We start from the raw sequence: 17,377 nt of genomic DNA, 5'->3' as shown, positions 1-17,377 counted from the left end.
ATGGTGTGTGTGGACAGTAGGGGTGTACCTGAATACAAATACGTTATTCAGCAAAGCACAAATAGTGGGTTTTTCATGAATACTTTTTTCATACAAATATTTTAAGAATTTTTTTTTTCGGGGAAAAAGACATGTCAAATACCAGTTCACAGGTAAATTACATTGCTATCTCAGCCTCTCTCCTCTGCTCTGCTGTTACGTCTGTCAGCAGGTCTCATGAGGGGAGTCACATCCACCTGCTACATTTCCTAATTTGGACATCACTCCCGGGGATGGGGTGTTCCCCAGAGATAAAGCTGAGCTACTGACACACATGAAGTGCTCCCTAGGGACTCTCCATAACCTGTTGTTCCCCTTCTCCTTTCCACAATGTTAGGTTGTAAAAAATAGACAATAAATGAAAAGTGCAAAGCAATAATTGCCTTTGAAGTTCCTGCCTACACATTACACTGTATGCATGTTACTCTGTGTTATGGGTATACAAATAGGTAGAGGTCTGTCTGCAAAAAGGTGATTAGTAGAGTTTTAGCTCAGTAGCCAGTGGAGTCATCTTTGATCTGGGAAACTCCAGTTCGAGACCCGGTTGGGACTTCCTTCGTAAGGTAATTTTGAACACTTATTGTAAAATGTTTAATTTCCTAAAATTAAAAGCGTAATTATAACAAAAACAGGATTTTTAAGCCTCTCTCCGCTTTTATTCGAATACAAATACAAATAATTCTGCTGCCTCATCAATATAGATACAAATTCAAATACTGGGCTCTCTGCACATCCCTAGTGTTTTGTGCTAGTTGGCATAACTAACATGGTGAACATTATAATTGCTTGGCACAATATCTCACCTACCAGTTCAATAATACTTTGGAGAAATACCTTCACACTAATCAACATTGTCTCTCTTTCAATCCACAACTGAACAAATTATCAAAATGATTAAACAAATTTGTGTTTTGTGACACATTGATGTTGTAACTGCATTTTAGCTGGTTGAAAGGCGAAACCAGGTCTTAGATGTTCAGACTGAATATCACCCAGTTTTCAACTAGAAATCAATGTTTAAATCCTGGTTAGTGCTCACTGGAACATAATTGTAGATTTTTTGTGTCCACATAAAAATGGCCATTACAGTTGAAAAATAACTTATTTCTATGTTTGCATTGGGTGACAAGGCTCAGGGTGCGACTGGATGATGGTTGCTCCTCTCCTATCTCTCACCACATATTTGTGGAGAACCTGGTGCTAAATAACTTTGACGACGTGATTCTGGGTCAGAATTTTGTATGTAGTAGAGCAGCTCCCTTGCTGTGATGTATTGATCTACAGAAGGGCACAAACAGGAGTGGATTTGTCTGGTTAATTCTGATAACCCTGTGCCTCACTTGAAAATACGATCAACAGAGCATAAAAAGGTCCCCATCAAAAACTGCCATAACATTTTATGTAAATATTTTTTTCCACTTTCGCTGAGATAATATTTTTAACCAACTTCAGTCCTGATCATAACTACCAAATATTCATTAATTTTCAGAATGTGAATCCTTTAAATACCAGTTTTTGTGATGATAACACTAATTTTTATTTAAAAAAAACAAAACAAAACAAAAAAAAAACACAAAAATTGAAATATTGTCTAGGTACTAAACACAAGTGGGAAAATTGTTTTTTGATTATCACAGTCTGGGATATGCCAATGATTAGCAACGACATTGAAATGTATGCATTATTATTTTTTGTGTAGTATAAGATTAAAGTAGAGAATCTTACCTGTTACCTTATAGTCTATGTGAAGTGTCCTATCACTCTTCAGAGTTTTTACTTTCTAATAGCATATCACCTTATTTTGCTCTAGAAATAAAGCATAAATACAACATCACTTTGAATATTTATTTTTCAAAATTTAACAAAATTCAACATTTAAAAATTTAACAATTCAGAACAGAAATGAATGAGTGAGTGAGTGTGTGTGCGTGCATACGTGCATGTGTGTGTGTCACAGGTACGAAATGCATACCTTTGGAGCTGGCTGTATGTATAGATTTAGGTATGACTGCAGCTACATAAACAAACTGATGGTTTAGGCCTTGTTTGGTTTTTTCAGTGCTGCAGGTTTCTATGTCTAGAATGAGTGCATGTATGGGTGTGTATGGGCATCTATACAATCAGGGGGCTTTGAACTTACTTTTATCTCTGAATCAGTATTTAAAGACATATAAATCTGAGAATTAGAGTGTGTGTGTGCGTCTGTGTGTGTGTGTGTCTGTGAGAGAGAGGGAGAAAGGAGTAATGTGATCTACATCCTATATAAATTACATCTCTTTAGCTACACATACACACACACACACTAGTATTTCCATACACACACATACAGCAACCTTGGACATCCATATCAATACAAACACACCATTTTCAGATGAATACATTTGCTACAACGTCCTGCAAAACTCAATAATGCATGAAATGCCATTGACATAGCCCCTAGTGGAGAGCAAGACTAATAGTATGTATTTGTTCTTCAGGGGAAAACAAAAGAAAAGTAGTCAATCAGCTGGGAAATAGTAATAGCTACAGTTTTGAAGTCAGGACTTCAGTTTGAAAGCCTTATAAAATAGAATGCATGGTTTTATGCTATTGTGGCCATGGGATTAAAAAAAAAAATACAGTTTTTATGGGTTTACATTGGGCCATTTTTTCCATAAGGATTTGAGTATTTGTACTTTGGCTACACACACACACACACACACACACACACACACACACACACACACACACACATACCAATTTCTCCAAACACACACATACACCACATTTAGACATCGCTACCTACACATACATCTCATTGAAGCTGTAATATACTTGACTGCAGTATTCATAATAGAGGATTAATGCCCCTCATGGAACCATCTTATAAAAACAGAATGCATGAATTTATGCTGTAGCAACCATGGGATCAAACAAATGTGATTTTAATGGGTTTCAATGGGACAATTCTTGAAATCAAGGGAGAATTTCATTAGTCAGTAACATTAGACGTGTTAGGAGGTGCATTGTTATCAGGAGAATGATGGATCCGGAGTACTGACACGTATAAGATTCTCTAGTGTAACACTATTAAATCTATACTACTATCTGACGGGGCAGTTGTACAGGGCTGTGAATAGTAGGAATGATATATACAGGTGAATCGCTATAGTAACAGTCATTGGAGTGTGGTGGACTCATTGAATGTCACTTGCAGATTCATTTTGTTTGTTAATGTTGTTTGTTAAGAAGAGCTAGAAAAATGAAATGTGAGGTCTGAACCATAAACTGCCTCTTTGAGGTCAACAGTGTTGCCTGGTGGAGAGGGATGAGAACACAGCAATAATAAATGAGGCCCGCAAATACAGTAGTACAGTAATCAGAAGTGGCAGATCTAGAAAGTTTTACATGGGGTGGCAACGGAGAAATGTATTTATCACTTCTGCAGGTAAATGGTGACAGAAAATAGCCAAAAACTATTTTACTGAGTGTGTCTTTGTTCTGGAAATGATGTAAACAGAGAGAAAACACACCACGAGGTGTAAAGTGTCTTTCAGTCTTTATCTCTCCCCATCAGCTTCTGTCCCTCTCATTCTTCTTCTGTTTCATCTTTCTCACTCAGTTCCTCATCCCTCACATTCAGTTCTTCTCCATCTCACTTCTTCTCTGATTTCCTGATCTCTTTCCTCTCTGAGTTTATCATTCTGTCTCTCCTTCCAGTCTCTCCTTCTCCATCTCTTCCTCCTGCCCAGCCTGCAGCATTGCTTTTGCAGAAATTGGTGATAAAGCCTCTTTTGCCTTTCCTTTTCATGTCAGAGGGCCAGTCCATTTGAACATGACCTGATTATTGAAGTCAAACTGTCATAGAGGAGTTACATTCATTTCTGACTTGATTACTGTTAAACTTCAAACAGAGAAACTCTGACTTCACCTCCAGATGCATCAGCAGCTCTCAGTCGTTCCGTCTGTTGTTTGCAGGCTGACAGTGACTTCCCATAACTGAATGTGAATATGAATTATGAATTTCTTACTATTTCTTGCTTATGTCAAGACTGTCCTGTTTCAGTACTGTAAGACACAAGCAAGTAATATATATATATAATTTTTTTCCACACTGTTCTATTTAAATTTGTATTTACAGTACTGTGCAAAAGTTTTAGGCACTAAAAGTAAAGTGAGAATGCTTACAAAAATATTTCTATAAATTGTTTTAATTTATCAATTAACTTCTTACAAAGTTGAGTAAACAGCAGAAACCTAAATGAAATCAATATTTGCTGTGAGCAGCTTTGCCTTTAAAACAACAGCAGTTCTCCTCGGTACACTTTAACACAGTTTTTCATGGTAACTTGCAGGTAGGTTGTTGTAACCAGAGAAAGAATGTTCTTCTTTGGATTTATTATTTAGGCCGTCTCAGGTGCTTCTTCAAGCAATCCCAGATTGACTCCATGATGTTGAGATCAGGGCTCTGTGGGGGCCATACCATACCATCTGTTGCAGGACTCATCAATCTTCTTGTTGCTGAAAATAGTTCTTAATGACTCTAGCTGTATACTTGGGGTCATTGTCATGTCATGAATAAATTTAGAACCGATCAGACACCTCCCTGATGGTATTGCATAATGGATAAGAATCTAAACATCTAGGGTGCCTAAAACTTTTGCGCAGTACTATACGTTTGGAGTTGATCTCTCAGTAATGGATTTCTTCTTCTTCTGTTATTCTGATTGGTTGTTAAAGAGCCAGCTCTTCACCTGTTAGACTGATGTAATAAAGTGATGATCATCAGAATAACTGCTATTATTGGACATAGCAACAGAAAATCTCCAATATCTGTAATAGCAAAAGGTTGAAAAACTGAAGTTCTGCCAACTCTCAGAACTGAGGACGCCTTTTGGATTAGAGGCAAAAATTCTCAGAGAATCTACATGCCCATTTGCTCTTAACTCAAGGTTTTTGGATATACCATGACCTGGATGACTGAGAACCTTCACAGGCATTCTCAATATCAAATCTGACCTTTTTATTGTAAAACTGTAAAGAAAATCTGTGGATTTGTGATGATTTTGTTATTTATTGATAAAACATATGAAGGAGTAGAAGACAGTCACTTTGATTTTCCTATTTCAAGTCTGGTCATATGACCAGGTATGCTTTTTAATAGTATTGCAAAAAAAAAAAGAAATACAAAGACAGATATTCAGGACATTGAAAATGACTATCTGATCATAGGTTCGTCTTAGACATTTTGTTTTACAGTAAAGGAGCCAAGAAGTAAAGTTCTCCTCATCAAATGAGTCCACCACTAAACAATGAGGGGAAACATCTAATTTCGTTATTTTGAAGTGAAGTGAGGCAATTTGTGACTTTTGTAGAATTGTAATCAGAGATGTATCAACTTCCCTCTTCAGATAAACCTCTCTCAGTTCACCTTTTTTGGTTAAAAAGCTTCTGGATATCATCTGATCTCAGAGATTAAAACACTATATTCAAAGAGATTACATGCAACTGATATCCTGTGAGGAAGGGAGTCAGATATTGTGAAAATTTAAGTAATCAAATGACAAATTCACTCAATACATGTAACTCAACTCATTGCAAGCCTGTATTTTTAATCTTCTTTATTATTGATATGTATAGAATATATCACATAAATCACAATAATGACACAATTAATCAGCTGAAATCATAACAATGTTTTTTGCACACAGTAACCACAGTGGCTTACTTCTGTGCTGTAAATGTGACATTAAAAAATCCGTCATCTGCAGCTATCATCAACCTTTGTGTAAATGAGCTAAAACAAATGGAGTTTAGCGTAAATTCAGGCAGGAAGACTATCTTTAACCAGTCATTCATTTCCCACTCCTCTCTCTCTCCCCTGCTCCTCCTGCTTTCACATCAGCTGTTTAGGGCGTCACTCCTAGTTATCAAATCAGATTTCTCCACAATCTCTAACCACCAATCACGGCTCAGTGGCCAAACTTTAAAATCTGTTTCCAGAGCAATCATCGCGACACTCCTCCGCCTCATCCGCCTCCACAGCCGTGTCCTGGAAGCTCACTCCTCTCCTCTTCATCCCAGATCACCATCGTGCCTTCTCCACTCCATTACTTCAGCACCAGGCCCGAGTTTACCAAAAGCCACTACCTACACCACCAAGATCTATACCTATCCATCACCACCACCACTGTATAGACTCCATTGGGGGGTTATCCTATTCTACTCTTGCATTCATCTCCCCCTTTCATATCCGGTGACATCAGAATCTATCATGCTTGTTCAATAAATGTCACTTACTTTCGTAAAGAAATTGAGTCTCTCCTGATTGAAATGACAGAATAAGTGATAAAAATGCTTTACTCCTAAACACACATGAAACATGAAAAACCGTCTTGGCAAGAAATCTGAAAGTTCTAATTTTAACAGTCATTTAATTTCATTACTAATTAATTGTATTAATAACATGGTTTAATTATCTTTTTGACATCTTAAAAACAAAAGAAAAACTACTGGTGCCATGAATGACTCTCAGAAGAAAAAAGAAGAAATGCACTGCAGAAACAAAACCACCTTCACATGCTGATGAAGTCTGGGATCATCTTGTTCATCTTTCAAAGCTTATACAAAGTAAGACTATTTCATATTTACTGCCCTGGAGGAAACGGTTATCTGTCTTCTTGTAAGTGGAACACTAACAAATGCAAATGATGAATAAGCATGTAATACAGAATAGACAATACTGGATATCATGTAATTCTACTGATAATGAACATGTGGTCTTCCTCTCCTCATGGCTCATGATGACAACTCCATCACCCCGTTGACAAAGACTGCTTCCACTGTGTCCTGTGGAAATTAAACAGCACAGAGACAGTGGTCTTAGTGATTTGTAGTGAATTTACTGCAGCTGAAAGAGTTTTATCGTCAGTGAAAAAATCCAAATCAGTTCATTAGCTAGTTGATCAATAAGTCTCACACAGGACCAAATGAGTCAACACAAAAGCTCCAACTCTAATTTCCTGCCTGTTCATGTAACAAAGTGTTGACTGTAAGGTCACCTTTGATTCAGCAGATTAATGTGACAAAGATAAACTGTGATGCTAGTTTAGGACAACAAGACTAAGAGTCTACAACCATGCGAGCTGCTCTATGAGGCTGTACTTTGACCGTGCTTTAAGCTGACATCAGCATGCTAACATGCTCACCGTGACGATGCTGATGTTTAGAAGGTATAATGTTCACCATGTTCACCATCTTAGTTTAGTATGTTAGCATAACATTTGTGAGTTACTGTAATGGTTTATTAAAACAACACTTGTACTCAGAAGTAGGACGGGATAAGATAAACACAATGTTTACTGAGTAGATCTCACAGGCAACATACTGTAGCTGTGGTCAGTCAACTGGGAAACATTTTAAGATGGATTTTTGAAAGTCAAGCATATAATTAATTTTTATTACCTTCACTGGATTGGTGGAGCGTCTTGTTCTGAACCACCTGGGAACAAAGGAGACAGAAAGAAGTTTTTTGTTTATATTGTGATAATAATGATCTATCTCAAACATCCAAACCACATTTAACATCATACAAATTTGTCTGTAGTTGCAAAGTATCAAAAAGTTTGCCTCACCACTCAAAGATGATCACTGTACTGACCAGTATCACAATTCCCACAGTCTTCAGTATAATGTGGACATCAACCAATTTCCCAGACTGTTCATCTCCTGTAACACGACACCATGGTCACATTCTCCTTGATAGAAAATATTATTGCTCATAAACGTTACAAACCCTCACTTGTCTGTTACCTTCAAATATTAACTGATATCCAGATGAGAATTGTATATCCACTGAATTTTGACATCCACAATAGTACAACCTGTCTCGATCACTGCTGGTCACATTAAAGCTGTAAACCTGCTGATCATATTTGATCAGCTCCAATCTGCCATCATTGATCATCATCCAGGTAAAGTTAACAACAGGAGGGTTTGCTCTGCAGAAGCAAGTCATGTTCACCACGCTGCCAACTGACCCTGGACTAGTGGGACTGATGACCACCGCAGTGTCCTTGGGAGAATCTGGAAGATTTGAGTAAGACATTTTTGAATAGAGAAAAGATTTGTAAAGTGGAAAAAGAATATATCATCATAAAAGAAGATTCTTTGAGGCCAAAGGCAATGTTATAAGTAAACCACAATGTTTGAAATATTAATTTTCTCTAAAACTGCAACAAAATCAGCTGACATCCCATGAATCATCATGTTTTGACAGGATCCAATAACAAACTCTGGTTGCCTTACATGAAACACTGAGAGTCAGTTTTTTCTTTGCTGACTTAGCATTTTGTCCTTCATTCACAGAGTAGCTGGAAGAACAGGTGATGTTGTATCCGTCGTGCTTGTCAGACAGAGTGATGGTCGTCTGGATTTTAGTCGTGAAGGTTCGATTTGCATTTTCCTCTATTTTGTTATGAGCGTCTTGTTGGAGATTCCAGGTGAGTTTAGGAGGGGAGTGTGGACAGGGAGTGAAAGCTGAGCAGGTTATAGTGACAGACTCCTTCTCCTTCAGCTCACCTGAGATTTCAATTTTGGGGCTCAGAGGAGAATCTGTGGTTTAAAAACACACACTTACAAACACAGACTTTACGCTACATGTCAGTGTTAGTTATTTTACAGCTAAACTGAAACAGAATTTTATGTTTCCTCCTAATTTTTATCCATTTGTAAAAAACACACCATGGGACATGAAACTGTCAGAGGTTGTTGAGTATTGTGAGCATTTATTGAGTCAGTAACTGTCAAAATCAGTGACTTAAACAAACTAAGACTGATTCATTTAGACTTTGTCCCTCAATGAATATGGAGGATTTGAAATAACTTGATACTGATTAAATGTATAAATATTCAGATATTATTCAACTGTGAGTCAGGACATTCAAGCCAATGACTATGTGTTCACAGGCTGGTTTCTCTCACATTTCACCACAGCTGAGTTTTCTTTGTAGTCTACATCAGATATTTAATTTCACAGTAAAGGTTAGGGCCATGGTGTTTGCTGTTCAGACCAAAGCTGCAACTGATTTCCTTTTTATTCTAAACAACAATATGACTGAAAAAAAGAAAACTCTCTTACCTTTGACTGTTATTTGAACAGGATCACAAACAGCTGTTTCGCTGAATGGTCCGTTCTCAATTCTGAAGAAGTATTTGTCTGTATATGTTGTGTTTAAACTGGAAAACAAAGTGGTGCAGTTTTTCTGACTCAGGTTTCCAGTAATGTTCATTGGATAGGTGTTAACTGTCTGACTACTGTTGAAAATCACATTTCTTGGATAGCTTTTAAATCTGTGGTCATTTTTAATCCACACTCCAAAGGTTGTTCTGCTGCCATCAAATGTTTGTCCCGGTGCAGCACTAAAGTTACACAGGATTTGCAAACAAGATCCACTCAGTGCTTCTATCTCCAGCGGTGCAGTAATGAAGAGGTGTGGAATATGAGGACAAGCAGCCAAAGCACCTGTGAGATCAGAGTCATGATTAACATAAAGTAGAAAAATCTCCATGATGAGATGGTTCATGATACAATAAATACAGTTCAGCAGCTGAATGTTGCATGTTTTCTTGTCCTGTTAACAGTTTTAAAATAAAACATTTGACGTTGCAGTCAGGATGTGAACAGTTGTAAGAAGTTTCTGGTCTTTCTGCTTTGTTTCAGAGTGTAAATGATTTGAGTTAATGTCTCAAAATAAAACTGAGTGAACAAACAGCTCACCTGTAAGAAAGAAGACACTCAGTAACATGTTGTCTGTCAACATCTTTGTAAACAGGGCTGCCATGAATCTCATCACCTGGATTTACAAACATAAAAATGCAGGAATATTTTCTTCTTTTAATCATTTTATGGAGTTTTTATTCATTATATTAAAACCAATTCTTTTCTTAAAATTCACACATTCAAACCAGGGATGTAAATCTGTACAACTACAACATGAAATCTTATATTTAATGTAAATTCTACATAATACAAAACTGGTGAGATTATGGTATCTGTTAATGGTAAAATGTTGCAGTGAAATACCATTTCTTAGGTGCCATTTCTGCTAAAAAAAAAAATTATGGAATATATATGGAAAAACTATTTTCCACTTCAGTTTCACGAGGAGTAACAGAATAATATAATTCTCTGGGTTAAAAAGTTAAGAAGGTCTTACCCAACAAGCTCACATCAAAAACAGAGCAGCAGTAAGATCCTTTGACTGGTGATTTCAAGTGAAATCTTTCAGTTTATTAAGCTGAACTGTAATGCAACAGACCAACTTCCCTTTTTAGCTTTTGCAATTTTAAAGTGAGTTGACTTCCCGTGTTTTAAGACCTACAGAGCAAGTCCATTTGGTTTGTTGTAAAGCTGAAGATCAGCTGACCTGAGTGATGTAAATATGTGTGTGTAAATGTCCTTGTTGATGTTACTATGTTGATTGTTTTGTATCGCTGGGTTGTTTAATCTACTGTGTATATGTATTTTTTATTTTTTTGTTGTTTTTTGTTTAAATGTTTGTAAATGTTCATGTTTTGAGGACCACCTGAAAAACGAGATGGTACATCTCAAGGGATTTATGTGCTTATTACATTTTGAAAAAAATAATATTTTACAAGTACAAACAGTTCACGTCCTGTGAGTATTTTAAATAATTTTAACAGATTAAAATATTGATGAAAATGCTTCTTTCACTTCACATGTTTTTGTTTTATTACAATTTTTTATCATTGAATAAGTGACACAAGTTAGTTTGTGAGTTCTCTCAAAATATATTTTTTACAGAGCCACCATTATGCTGGATGACACATTAAATTAACAGTTAGCTACACAGCTATCATAACCTTTGTGTATGTGCTCAAACACAAATGATGATGTAAATGACATTCATGTCCCCTCTCAGGATGAAGTGTAATAATAACTTTGGTGATCCACTGACTTTTCATCTAGTGCCATCATCAGGTCAAAGTTTCATTTCGTCCTGTACTTTGGTTTATAACAAAATACCTGCAGAACTCACCCATCCCATCAGCCTCAGCTGTAATTTGTGTTTAGTACTCATTGGTAAAACTAACAGTCAACATGGTCTATAATACTACAGTAATCAGTGAATTTGTTGTTGAATTAAGCAAATACAATCAATGATGTGTAAATTAAATGAAATAATTAGAGGAGTAGAAAAGTAGGCTTTTCTACTTTCTGTCATTTGATGTCAGCATACATTATTAGAGCAGACGGTTTCTGTGAGGATCACACCCAAAACCTTTTCCTGTTGCTGGTGATTCAGACCTTTTCACTATAAATTCAGTTCCGTAAAACACAAGGAAGTAGTTGATATCATTTCTTCACTGCACTGGTCCAGTTTCATATGTATGGGTTTTCATTTCAGTGCAATTCAAGACAATTGTTGAATGCATAAAAATATTTTAATCTTCACTTTTGCAAACTTAGACACAAACATTTCAAATTAAACATAATCTTGTACTACAGTGTTAATGTGTGTGCAGACCTGCTTCTGGTGTCTTTTAGTCTCGTTCTCCATTTAGAGCTTTGGGAGTGGAAGTTTTGAGCTTGCTGTCTTTGATCAGTAAACAGTGACAATAATGTTTTTCTGTCCAGGCTCCAGTGTCTTTTTCTATATTAACTGACTAAAAAGAACATTGTGTATAGATAAACATAAAGAAACATTTGATATAAATTCCTCTCAAATGTCTTTCTTTTAACAATAAAACAACTCTCAGTTTTTCTTCATTTGAGCATACAGGACCTTTGGGCCATCAGCAGTCTGTGTTAATCTGTTTGATGGCTCGGACGCTTTGACCTGTGCATACATCGTATCCTGCTGCTGTCTGATGTCCTGCACTGAGTCACAGGACGGTTCAGGTTCCAGTCTGGAGAAGTCAATCTCTCGATAATGGATGTCTTCTCTTCCTTCCTTTTCTTTTTCTTCTTCTGTTTTACTGGCTGGCTCTTCACCTGTTTGACTCTGCAAAAAATTCACCAAAGAAGAAAAGTTATGAGGAGATGGAGGGGGACCTTCATCTGGATTTGGAAAATGATTCATTCAACCTCTGACTTGGCTCTCACTTATATAAAGCAGTGAAGATCAGAACAATCTGCTGTCACTGTACGCAGCAACAAAACATCTTATATTGTGTCACAAAAGACCTAAAGGATCAATTGTCCATTCTTTTGTGTGTTGTTCAGTCTTGGAGAGTGAATACTCATAATCTTCTACCACAGCAGGTTGCTAACATGATGTTTTGTCACATTTGTTGTGTTTTCAAAGTTCAGAATTTTCCCACCTGAGTTTGTTGTGGAGTTGGATTTGTCGACCGGAAACACTTCAAATACACAAGAATGCTGTAAAATAAAGGAAATAATGTAGATATAATAATGTAGAAAGTAGAAACATTTTGGTAACACTTGAAATTACAGCCAATATTTACCAATTGTTTAGTAAACAGTATATGAATTTAATACGTACTGTCTGTAAATACAAGTGAAGAAGACCAGAGTAGATAATGAAGGGGAAACAAATTTGTGTTTTAAACTTACTTGACAAATTAAACTGTAAGAATTTTTTAGGTACAGCAAAATTATTATTGGATAACAAGACAGGAACAGTGGGGAAAATGGAGTAATAGTGCTTATGTTGCAATCATTTTATGATCATGATCTATTTAAATATGTTTTAAATGTGGAGTAATTACTTTGTTGACATAGTGTATGAGCTATGAAATAGCTGTTTATGTTTTTTTTTAAAGTGATGATAAAATAGTGGGAGCTGTGATGGGATCCAAAGCATAATCCACTTGAAGATTAAAAACTTTATAGACTTTACAAAGTAAAAACAATAGTGTGGCGAGCTATTCATAGATTCAACAAATAAATGTCAGTTTTTTCTTCATTTTTACACGTGCTAAATAAAAAACAAAATCTGAGGCCCTAGATGGCCTTATGGTTGAGGTGCGTACCACGCAACCACAACATCTGTGGCTTGACTCCCGGCCACAGGATCCTTGTTGTTATACCTTCAGACTGTATATAAAGATCTTTTCTGTTTGGAGCCAAGATCTTCCAAATAAAGAGTGCAAGGTGTTTCCTTTCAAACTCTGGAAACACGCCCCGCTACCTCAGGCCCAAGCTAACGCTTGCTTTCTGGGAACACACTGGGTACCCCTGGGCTAATGTAAGTTACTTCTGCCAAATTGTGTTAACAGGACATCATGATCAAGAAACATTAAATTTACTGAAATATTGCAACTATAGTCCGATTCAGAGCGAGTCCCAGAGCCAGGGAGAGCAGCAGGTGAATAAACTGTCAATCACACAGCAGACATCAAAGCTACTGTAAGTCTTCAAATCTTATTGATGGAGCAATAATTTCCAAAATGACCACCAGCACACTTATTAGAGGATCTGAATTTAAAGATTGAGACCATAATGACTTGATAAAAAATGATTGACTTAGTATTTCCAGAGAGAAGTTGATGTTTTTTGAATGGGAGGCAGTTGGAGCCAGGTACTTAACCATTGGCTTCAGCCTCAAGATACCGCCTGATCATGCCCCTATTTCTCTGTCCATCTCTCTCCACTGACAGTCAATTAAAGACAAAAGACACCCCACCCACCCCCCACCCCCACCCCGCCAGATGTGTTTTAAGATATATAATTATACTCTTCTGTTATAGGCCCAAGTAATCTAAACATCAAGGAAAGAGAGTGAGACACTTGACTCTGGTACTTTACTACTTCCTCTTATCTCAGTTTCTTTCCAAACATGCAGCACAACATCCTGTGGTCTACAGTGACCTCTATTGAGTAAATAGTAACTGAATACACAACTTCTTCTTTGTCTAATATGTCTAATATGATTTTCCAAATCCAAAAGTTCAATTACCTAATTAAGATCCTTAAAATGACATATACTCCTTATTCTTCATTACATCCAGAATCTATAAATATGCAAATATATATTTTTCATTTCAGAAGTTTAACTGCTGAACACATGATGTTTCCTGCTTCACTGTAAAGTTCATTCTCAGCACTGGAGGCTTCAAGTCTCCTGATTACACTTGTGTAAGTTGTTTACTGGACCATGATTGGCTCTGATCTAGTTGTGATGTCACCATTCATGCTCGTAGATACACACTTTAAGGATAGCACAGAGAAACTTGAAGAGTTGAAAGTGTCAAACTCTGTACATACAGCACCAGTCATTCAAGTGAAGGGAAATGTGTGTCCAAACTTTTAACTGGTTCATTCTGCACAGTGAAGCTAAAACATCCAACTGAAGTAACAAGAAGAGAAACACATTTTTGAGGAGAGGAAGACTTTAAGTGATGTGATTTTTGTGTCTGGTAGGATTGTTATTATTAAGGGGCAATGAGAACTCTTTCCACTTTTTTCTTTCCACTTTTCACTTTCTGTATCTACAGTTTCATACCTTCCTCTTTTGGTTGCCTGTACAATGAGAGTCATTGTATCATATTGTATGGTGAAGTTTATGATAAGTTTTAAGTTTTTTTTTTACTAAATCAAAGGTGCCACAAGAGATAAACAGGTCAAGACCTGACAGATCACAAACTCTTCATTTTGAATGTGGCTGCAGCTGAAATTTCAGCCAGAAACTGAGTCATATTAGCTGCTTTAATGTGTGATACTCACCACACACAGACAACCAGGCAGATGAGTACGATGATCCCTATGATTCCTCCAAGAACCGCCCACCGCTGAAAAGATCCATGAGAATCTGGTCCTGCTCATAGACACAAAAGCAATATAAGTGACTAAACAAAAACAAAGGGTGAATGTGGACATATCATAGCTGGTGCAACCACTTCTGAAGTCCCACATTAGAGTGGATTCAGTACAGTCCTGCATTTACCTTTAATAGTCAGATGGATCTCTGATGTCTGATTACCAAGATCATTTGTGGCCACACAGTGATAAACTCCTCCATCTGTCACATTGAAGCTGTAAAAGTCTCCTTCAGATACTTTCATGGGTCCATCTTTGCTGATGTTGAACCAGGTGAAGTTGGCAGCAGGTTTGGCTCTGCTGGAGCAGGTCAGGTTCACCCAGCTACATGGTGACACCGAACCTGGTGGACTGATCCTCGCTGAGGTGTCTTTGGGAGCATCTGAAGAAAATGTGATTATTTTTATTCATTAAAAATCAGCTGACATCCCATAAATCATCATGTTTTGACAGGATCCAATAACAAACTCTGGTTGCCTTACATGAAACACTGAGAGTCACTTTTTCCTCTGCTGACTTAGCATTTTGTCCTTCATTCACAGAGTAGCTGGAAGAACAGGTGATGTTGTATCCGTCGTGCTTGTCAGACAGAGTGATGGTCGTCTGGATTTTAGTCGTAAAGGTTCGGTCTGCGTTTTCCTCTATTTTGTTGTGAGCGTCTTGTTGGAGATTCCAGGTGAGTTTAGGAGGGGAGTGTGGACAGGGAGTGAAAGCTGAGCAGGTTATAGTGACAGACTCCTTCTCCTTCAGCTCACCTGAGATTTCAATTCTGGGGCTCGGAGGAGAATCTGTGGTTTAAATCAAACACAGACTTTACATTAAAGAATACAGTAAATGTTACAGATGTAGGTCAGAAGGTGTTTTTGAAGGCCAACATTAAGAATATTGTATTGCAACTGCTTGTAAATTACAGTTTGGACCAGTTAATGTCAGTGTTATTTATTTTACAGCTAAACTGAAACTAAATTGAATGTTTCCCTCCAATTTTTACCCATTTGTAAAAACCACATTGAGCATTGTGAGCATTCAATGAGATAGTTACTGTCAGAATCAGCAATTTAAGCAAATTATGACTAATTCACTTAAACTTTGTCCCTCAATGAATATGGAGGAGTGGAAATAACTCGATACATGACTGATTTCCTTTTTTTAAATTTTAAACAACAATATGACTGAAAAAAAGAAAACTCTCTTACCTTTGACTGTTATTTGAACAGGATCACAAACAGCTGTTTCCTTGAATGGCCCGTTCTCAATTCTGAAGTAGTATTTGTCTGTATATGTTGTGTTTAAACTGGAAAACAGAGTGGTGCAGTTTTTCTGACTCAGGTTTCCAGTAACGTTCATTGGATAGGTGTTAACTGTCTGACTACTGTTGAAAATCACATTTCTTGGATAGCTTTTAAATCTGTGGTCATTTTTAATCCACACTCCAAAGGTTGTTCTGCTGCCATCAAATGTTTGTCCCGGTGCAGCACCAAAGTTACACGGGATTTGCAAACAAGATCCACTCAGTGCTTTTATCTCCAGCGGTGCAGTAATGAAGAGGTGTGAATCATCAGGACAAGCAGCCAAAGCACCTGTGAGATCAGAGTCACGATTAACATAAAGTAGAAAAATCTCCATGATGAGATGGTTCGTGATACAATAAATACAGTTCAGCAGCTGTATGTTGCATGTTTTCTTGTCCTGTTAACAGTTTTAAAACTTGACGTTGCAGTCACAATGTGAACAGTTGTAAGAAATTTCTGGTCTTTCTGCTTTGTTTCAGAGTGTAAATGATTTGAGTTAATGTCTCCAAATAAAACTGAGTGAACAAACAGCTCACCTGTAAGAAAGAAGACACTCAGTAACATGTTGTCTGTCAACATCTTTGTAAACAGGGCTGCCATGAATCTCATCACCTGGATTTACAAACATAAAAATGCAGGAATATTTTCTTCTTTTAATCATTTTATGGAGTTTTTATTCATTATATTAAAACCAATTCGTCTCTTAAAATTCACACATTCAAACCAGGGATGTAAATCTGTACAACTACAACATGAAATCTTATATTTAATGTAAATTCTACATAATACAAAACTGGTGAGATTATGGTATCTGTTAATGGTAAAATGTTGCAGTGAAATACCATTTCTTAGGTGCCATTTCTGCTAAATAAAAAAATTATGGAATATATATGGAAAAACTATTTTCCACTTCAGTTTCACGAGGAGTAACAGAATAATATAATTCTCTGGGTTAAAAAGTTAAGAAGGTCTTACCCATCAAGCTCACATCAAAAACAGAGCAGCAGTAAGATCCTTTGACTGGTGATTTCAAGTGAAAATTGTTCAATTTATTAAGCTGAACTGTTGTGTAACACATCAACTTCCCTTTTTAGCTTTTGCAATTTTAAAGTGAGTTGACTTCCCGTGTTTTAAGACCTACAGAGCAAGTCCATTTGGTTTGTTGTAAAGCTGAAGATCAGCTGACCTGAGTGATGTAAATATGTGTGTGTAAATGCCTTTGTTGATGTAACCATATTGAATGTTTTGTGTCCTTGAATTGTTT

The 17,377-nt window shown here is 36.8% G+C and overlaps 2 protein-coding genes across 2 annotated transcripts; both read right to left on the bottom strand.

Moving 5' to 3' along the window:
* Positions 1 to 5,629: 5,629 nt before the first annotated feature.
* Positions 5,630 to 10,304, bottom strand: LOC122972186 (myelin-associated glycoprotein-like). Its single transcript, XM_044339032.1, has 8 exons — positions 10,236 to 10,304; positions 9,797 to 9,872; positions 9,158 to 9,541; positions 8,326 to 8,631; positions 7,831 to 8,103; positions 7,653 to 7,746; positions 7,483 to 7,519; positions 5,630 to 6,867 (listed from the first exon to the last, which is right to left on the bottom strand). The coding sequence occupies exons 2-8, from the start codon at positions 9,867 to 9,869 to the stop codon at positions 6,817 to 6,819; spliced, it is 1,218 nt and encodes a 405-aa protein (XP_044194967.1). The 5' UTR covers positions 9,870 to 9,872; positions 10,236 to 10,304; the 3' UTR covers positions 5,630 to 6,816.
* A 441-nt stretch (positions 10,305 to 10,745) lies between these two features.
* On the bottom strand, positions 10,746 to 17,360 carry LOC122972182 (myeloid cell surface antigen CD33-like). The gene is made up of 8 exons (XM_044339026.1): positions 17,089 to 17,360; positions 16,650 to 16,725; positions 16,018 to 16,401; positions 15,304 to 15,609; positions 14,949 to 15,203; positions 14,729 to 14,819; positions 12,364 to 12,421; positions 10,746 to 12,044 (listed from the first exon to the last, which is right to left on the bottom strand). The coding sequence occupies exons 2-8, from the start codon at positions 16,720 to 16,722 to the stop codon at positions 11,796 to 11,798; spliced, it is 1,416 nt and encodes a 471-aa protein (XP_044194961.1). The 5' UTR covers positions 16,723 to 16,725; positions 17,089 to 17,360; the 3' UTR covers positions 10,746 to 11,795.
* Positions 17,361 to 17,377: the final 17 nt, after the last annotated feature.

The sequence above is a fragment of the Thunnus albacares genome, chromosome 21 (assembly GCF_914725855.1).
Source record: "Thunnus albacares chromosome 21, fThuAlb1.1, whole genome shotgun sequence".
Taxonomy (NCBI): domain Eukaryota; kingdom Metazoa; phylum Chordata; class Actinopteri; order Scombriformes; family Scombridae; genus Thunnus; species Thunnus albacares.
This window is presented reverse-complemented; position numbering and strand designations above follow the sequence as displayed.